The sequence below is a fragment of the Balaenoptera musculus genome, chromosome 4 (assembly GCF_009873245.2).
Source record: "Balaenoptera musculus isolate JJ_BM4_2016_0621 chromosome 4, mBalMus1.pri.v3, whole genome shotgun sequence".
Lineage (NCBI taxonomy): Eukaryota > Metazoa > Chordata > Mammalia > Artiodactyla > Balaenopteridae > Balaenoptera > Balaenoptera musculus.
Genome location: NC_045788.1, coordinates 108,439,202 through 108,446,176, shown reverse-complemented (window position 1 = coordinate 108,446,176; position 6,975 = coordinate 108,439,202). Strand labels below are relative to the sequence as shown.

Here is a 6,975-nt window from a genome sequence, read left to right as displayed (position 1 = left end):
CAGATGCTGGCATCTTGTCTCCTCCATAAATAAAAGATTTTGGCAGATCAAAATCAGTCATTAGCACTCCTCTCTCTTTCTCAAGTCAGCTCTTTTACTCTTCTCCCTTTTTAGCTATAGTTTAGGTCCCTGCTAGCATCAATATGGGAGGAGGTGAAAATGTTGGAGGCTGTCTGATGAGCATCCCTCCCACAAGCACACATATAGCAGGGTAGCCAACCTCTCCTGAAAAGAAGATTTGGGAGATACATCCCCATGTCTACCACATTCCACCTATGTCATTACTCAGCTCTGTTTCTCTAAATATGTTTGCTTGAGGAACAACTCCTACAGAATTAAAGTTATTCTCTTTTCCTAAAAGAAAACTTAGAAAAAGGAAAATGACAGCCCAGTCTGATTCATTTATTCTTAAGGGCCACGATATACACATACCATCTTCCCCAAAGTAAGATGTATTAAATCAAAACAAGAATCACATATTCTCCATCTAGGAGCAAGATGAATTTGTTAAAATAGTTATTAAGACTTTGTTTTTAGTGATAGGTTATGATTAGATATATTGTTGGTACTGGTATTTGTTGATAGATGATATCAATATTTGTTGAAAGATCCATCAAGTACATTTTCACGCCTTCAAATGCAGTATACACAAATTTGAAGCTAGTATTGAATTGTACATGTAAATACTGATGAATCTTGTCAGAGCATCTGTATAAAGTAATAAATGTGGAACACGTATAAAAAATAAATGCAGTCTCACTGCGGCATACTTAATAATTGCATATTTCTGATTGTTCACTTTTGTCCTAGTATTACATGGTCATGAATTTCACATTAAATAAAATGGCTCAACAACTATTACGATACTTTAAAACAAACATGTTAGCACTCCCTGTAAAGAGAAACACAATTTATTGCAGATGCCAAATCTTTATTACTTTTCTGGCTAACGGCAGAAGGACTTGAAGAAAGAATCTAAATGTGTTCACACTGGAAACAGAGATTATATAAAACAAGTGTGACAGCCCCTTGTTTAAAGCACCTCAAAGTTACCAAAAGATTTTGGAAGTGATAGGTCACAAGGTTTTACCTAGATAGGAAGAAAAGGAATGCCAACAATAAGTTTGGGCTCCCAAATGATTTCCCTCACTCTCAACATTTGTTTACTGACTAGGGCAAAGAGCAAATATGTTTTTGCCATTTTGTCAAAGGAGGGAGATCAGTTTTCCTCAATGAATACCAATTTCCTCTCTATCTCTCTCTGTTTCTCTCTCTCCTTACCAGAGGCAGCAGGAATTATTGAGGAATCCTGTGCTACTATCTACCTGTACTTAGGCAAGCGGTTCTTAACCCTCACTGCACAATAAACTCTTTTGGAGTCCTAGTAAATTACATCAGTTCTCAACCCCCATCTCTCCCCATCAAATCTCTGGAGGTAGGTTGCCAGCAAAGGTAATTTTTTTTGTAAGACCACCAGGTGGTCCTAAGAAATAGCCAGGATTGTGTACTTCTGCTCTATCAAAGCAATCTAGAAAACACACACACACACACACACACACACACATACAATTTTAAACTCCTAATTATAAAGATCCATCTGTCCAATATCAAATGTAAACTTTCACTTTATATAAGAAAATGTTCAAAGTCATATTCTTGATTAGTGGTTTTAATAGTGCTTGAGTATAACTTAAAAGGGTAGGTTTTATGTGATATGATTTTATAAAATGAAAAAAATAATAATCTCTTTCATATTGAAGATATTCTAGAAGGCTGAACAAAACTTTTCCACCCCATTGATCTGTACAAATGTAAATTCTATTATGTCGGTTTCTAAGTCAGTTTAGGCTGCTCTAACAGAATACCATAGATAGGCGGCTTAAACAGCACGAATTTATTTCTCACAGTTCTACAGACTGGTAAGTCCAAGATCAAGGGGACAGTAGATCCAGTATTATAGTGAGGGCACTCTTCTTGGTTTGCAATCAGCTGACTTCTAGGTGTGTCCTCACATGGCAGAGAGCAAGAAAGAGGGAAAGAAAGCGCTCTGGTCTTCTCTTATGAGGACACTCATCATATTCATGAGGGCTCCACCCTTATGACCTAATTACTTCCCAAAGACCCCACTTCCTAATACTATCACATGGTGGGCTGAAATATTAACATATGATTTTGGGGGAGACCCAGCATTCAGTCCATAACAGTGAGCTAAGGGAGGTCTAAATTCTGGGAACAGAAAGGACAGTGCTTCTCTGTAAAAACAAAACAAAACAAGAGAATTATACATTCACTCTTAAAATGTAATATTAAGTAATTCTTCAATTTTTAAAAAACTGAATCAAAAGAACTACTTGAAAGTATACAGAACATGCGTTTTAATTCTGTTTAAACTGTTATACTTTGACTCATTAATCACCACATTATATAAGACCAAGATAATTATTTTACATGAATAAAAGGGATTTTATATTATAGATTAGTGTTACATAAAATGTTCAAACTAATGTCTAATATTGATGTATTCAATAAATAAAAATGTAAAGATTGGCAATGAGATATTTTAAAATATAATGATATTCTTATAATAAGTAATCAAAGCCTGTGTTCAAGATAAAATAAGCGTGGTGGTGGGAAGGAGCGGGATTTTGCCAGCCGTGGCTGCCGCTGGAGCCGGTGTCCGGGCTGGTGATGGGGTTAATTCCCTTTCTTTCTTTTTTTTTTTTTTTTTAACATCTTTATTGGAGTATAATTGCTTTACAATGGTGTGTTAGTTTCTGTTTTATAACAAAGTGAATCAGTTATACATATACATATGTTCCCATATCTCTTCCCTCTTGCATCTCCCTCCCTCCCACCCTCCCTATCCCACCCCTCTAGGTGGTCACAAAGCACAGAGCTGATCTCCCTGTGCTATGCGGTTGCTTCCCACTAGCTATCTATTTTACATTTGGTAGTGTATAATGTCCATGCCACTCTCTCACTTTGTCACATCTTACCCTTCCCCCTCCCCATAGCCTCAAGTCCATTCTCTAGTAGGTCTGTGTCTTTATTCCCGTCTTGCCACTAGGTTCTTCATGACCTTTTTTTTTTTTTCCTTAGATTCCCTAATTCCCTTTCGTAAGACTCTTAACTTGCAACCACCCAGCCCCTCCGTCGCCCTGCTGCACCGCGCTCCAACCGCCTCCTCCTCCTCCTCCTCAGTAACGCGGGCCCCTGAAAGTATGATATATTTGATCCAAGACAGTCCATTTCAGTCCGGAATCTACAGTGGTGACAAGGACATGGGACTCCTCCTGCTAGATTCCAAATTGGTCAAGACAATTGACATCCTGGCTGACAACTGTGAGAAAGAACCTTGGATTATATTTTATTTTTTCGGGACACCACAATTCCACATCCATAGGACACATCAGGCTTCAAGTTCCCTGTAGAATTCTAAAATAACCTTTGTTAATGAGGATGTCTGATACTGTTACGGTAAAAAATGAAACTGAAGCAATGAAGGATTTGGAGGCAGAAGTGAAAGATACAATCGGAGTTGTAAATCTTATCAAATCAGAAAACTATGAGAAGATTTTGGCAGAGAAGAATGAACATTGCATTGACAACAATATTGATTTGCAGGAGAAAATTCAGATCCAGGTAACACAATCATTTGAAAAAGAGGAGAAGCCCTCAAAAGAGGAAGCAGAAGAAGAAAAGGCCAGTGATAAGTTGCCCAGAAAAATGTTATCAAGAGATTGTAGGTCAAGAATACACTGATTCAACTGGCATAGGTCTACATGAATTTTTAGTAAATACATTAAAAAACAATCCCAGGGACAGTATGATGCCGTTGAAATCGGAACAAGAAATTTTAGATTTCATTGGTAATAATGAGTCTCCACGTAAAAAATTCCACCCAGTGACATCTTACCATAGGATGCTATTACACAGAGTCACTGCTTACTTTGGATTAGACCACAATGTTGATCAGAGTGGGAAGTCTGTCAGAGTAAACAAAACTAGCAATACAAGAATACCTGATCAGAAATTTAATGAACATATTAAGGATGATAAAGGTGAAGACTTTCAGAAACGATATATCCTCAAGAGAGATAACTCTACCTTTGACAAAGATGATAACCAGATGAGAATACGTTTGAAAGCTGACAGAAGAAGCAAATCTATAGAAGAAAGAGAAGAAGAGTACCAGAGAGCTAGAGACCAAGTATTTTCCCAAGATCCCCTGTGTTCCCAAGAGAACTATATTTTTGACAAAAGAATCCAAGACGAGGATGCCAGTAGCACCCAGCAGAGGCACCAGATATTTAGAGTTAATAAAGATTCATCAGGGAGATCAACAAATAGCCATCAAAGCAGCAGTGAGAACGAGTTGAAGTACTCTGAATCACGACCCTGGAGCAGCACAGATTCAGACAGCTCTCTCTGAAACTTCAAGCCTGCTGTAAACCAAAGCCAGCCGCTTCAGGGGAATTTCAGTTCTGACAAGAGGTGATAGTTCTGGAAGCAGCAAAAGCATAGGCAGGCTTTCAAAAACAGGTCAGCCCTTCATAAACCCAGATGGGAGTCCAGTTGTGTATAATCCTCCTATGACTCAACAACCAGTTAGAACCCAAGGGCCTGGACCTCCACAGCCACCTCTGCCACCCCCATCACCTCAACAGCAAGCAGCTCAGCACATATTCTCCCAGCAGGACAACCATGGGTCTCAGTGTAGCTGCCTGAGTCTTGCCCACCAGCCATCGGCGGATGGCTCTGATCCTCTCGCCACCATGTTTCAGTCCTCTGTTGTTCTTCAGTACAGCAGTCTGGTTACATCACGACAGCAGCCCCACAACCACCACTGCCTCCTCTTCCTCCCCTACCACCTGGGCAGCAAGTCCCTACTGCTGGCTATTCCGCCTCTGGTCATCCTGTCAGCCAGTCTGTGCTCCAGCAGCAAGGATATATTCAGCAGCCCTCTCCACAGATGCCAGCCTGTCACTGTGCTCCAGGCCACGACCACTCCAGTCAACCTCAGTATCGCCCCGTCCCTTCTGTACATTACAATTCACATCTAAACCAACCACTACCCCAGCCTGCCCAGTGGGCAGGTTATCAAGTTATGCCCAACCAGCAGCAAAACTACCAGGGGACAGTTGGAGTTCAGCAACCCCAGAGTCAGAGCCTAGTTGGTGGCCAGCCCAACAGCATTGGAAATCAGATTCAAGGAGTGGTCATTGCCTATCCTTCAGTGCCATCATATCAGGTTTCACTGCCTCAAGGTTCTCAAGGAATTGCCCATCAGACTTATCAACAGTCTGCTACGTTCCCTAATCAGTCTAATCAAGGATCTATGCCTACAGCAGGAGTGCCAGTTTACTACAGCATCATTCCACCTGGCCAACAAAATAATTTAAGCTCCTCAGTAGGTTACTTGCAACATCCAGGATCAGAACAAGTACAGTTGCCTCGAACTACTTCCCCATGCAATTCCCAGCAGCTCCAAGGCCACCAGTGTGCGGCTGTGCCACCTCCACCACCTGGTGGTGGAATGGTGACGATGCAGCTCAGTGTACCAAACAATCCACAATCTCGTGCCCATTCACCCCCACAGTGGCAAGAAAACAAATATTACGGTGATCACCAGAGAGGACAGAAGTATGTGGAATTTAACAGTAGAGACAATATTGTTCAGGAGATGCCAGATACCCGTTACTTGTTCAGCCACTGCATTACAACCCTCCTGCTGTTCTGCACGGACACATTGCAGCCCAACAGGGTCAGCCTGGCAACAGGCATGGAAACCGAGGAAGCAAACAAGCTAAAAAAGCTGCATCCACCGACCTTGGTGCAGGAGAAGCAGTTGTTGGGAAGGTCTTGGAAATTACTGAACTACTAGATGGAATAACTCGTGTGGAAGCTGAGAAGCTTTTGGGGGAATTCTTTAAAATTGGCGCCAAGATCTGGTGGCTCTGGGACCCCCAGTCCCAGCCCCAGCTGCGTCGTCACCCCCTCTGCTGTGGCAGTGGGGACAGCACTGTCAACCCCGAAAGCTCTAAACCTAGTGACTTGACCTCCACGTACACTGTCTTAGCCACATTCCCCTCCATCTCCACTGCACAGAATGCTCTGAAGAAACAAATTAACTCAGTCAACGAGTTTAAGCTGAGAACGAGCAAGAAGCACTCTGACTTTCACATTTTGGAAAGGGCAAGTTCTCAGTAACAGCCACTTTGGACCCATGGCCTTTGTGATTCCCCTGTCCTCACCCATCTTTAACTGGCTTGGTATTTGGAGCTTCTGTTAACATGAGACTCCTAGGATGTGTGGTCGTGGCATTACAACTTCTGAAGACAGGCCAGTGATCCAGCAAAGGGGGGGAAAATACACATTTCATCCCAGATGACTGTAGGAATCCACATCGGAATGATACAGAGTTAGCAGCTTTTTCTGAGGAAATGCTGTTCAACTGCCTCCTAACTTTTATAGTTATTTTGTTTTATATTTCTAAATTCTTGTATCAGCTCTATTGTACAGCAAATTATTCTTCAAAATGATTACAACAAGTTGCAACCTGTATTTCTTTTTTTGCAGCCAGCACAGTGTGACCCAACATAGAATTTGGGGGAAAAAGAATGCAAGAGTGTAATAACCAAGTCACAACCATGTACTGTCTTTGGGGGGCTGGAGGGTAACTAAGGAGACCCCACAAATAGAAGACTACTCTTCCCCTGTATCTCTAGACACAGAAACAATTTCCAGAAAATATAGAACTCCCTCATAGGGTCTTTTCCTTATTCACTTAGGTCGTATAAACATTAAGCGTAAAGTAAATTATGTTCTTAACACCTCTTAATCAAACCACTTGGGTTCAAAGGGGAATAGGAATCATTCTAGGCAGGAAAATACTTCCATTTTTTTTTTTTTTAAGTCTCCCTCCAATAATTAAATGCCACTTATTTTCATTCCCTTCCTTGTGGATTTTTTTGT

General features: G+C 41.2%; 1 protein-coding gene across 1 annotated transcript; it reads left to right on the top strand.

Annotated features, from left to right (window-relative positions):
• The first annotated feature begins 3,453 nt into the window (after positions 1-3,453).
• On the top strand, positions 3,454-6,210 carry LOC118894615 (R3H domain-containing protein 1-like). Its single transcript, XM_036850992.1, is given in 5 exon segments — positions 3,454-3,744; positions 3,746-4,450; positions 4,452-4,800; positions 4,803-5,675; positions 5,678-6,210. Coding segments are annotated over 5 exon segments (2,751 nt in total).
• The last annotated feature ends 765 nt before the right edge of the window (positions 6,211-6,975 follow it).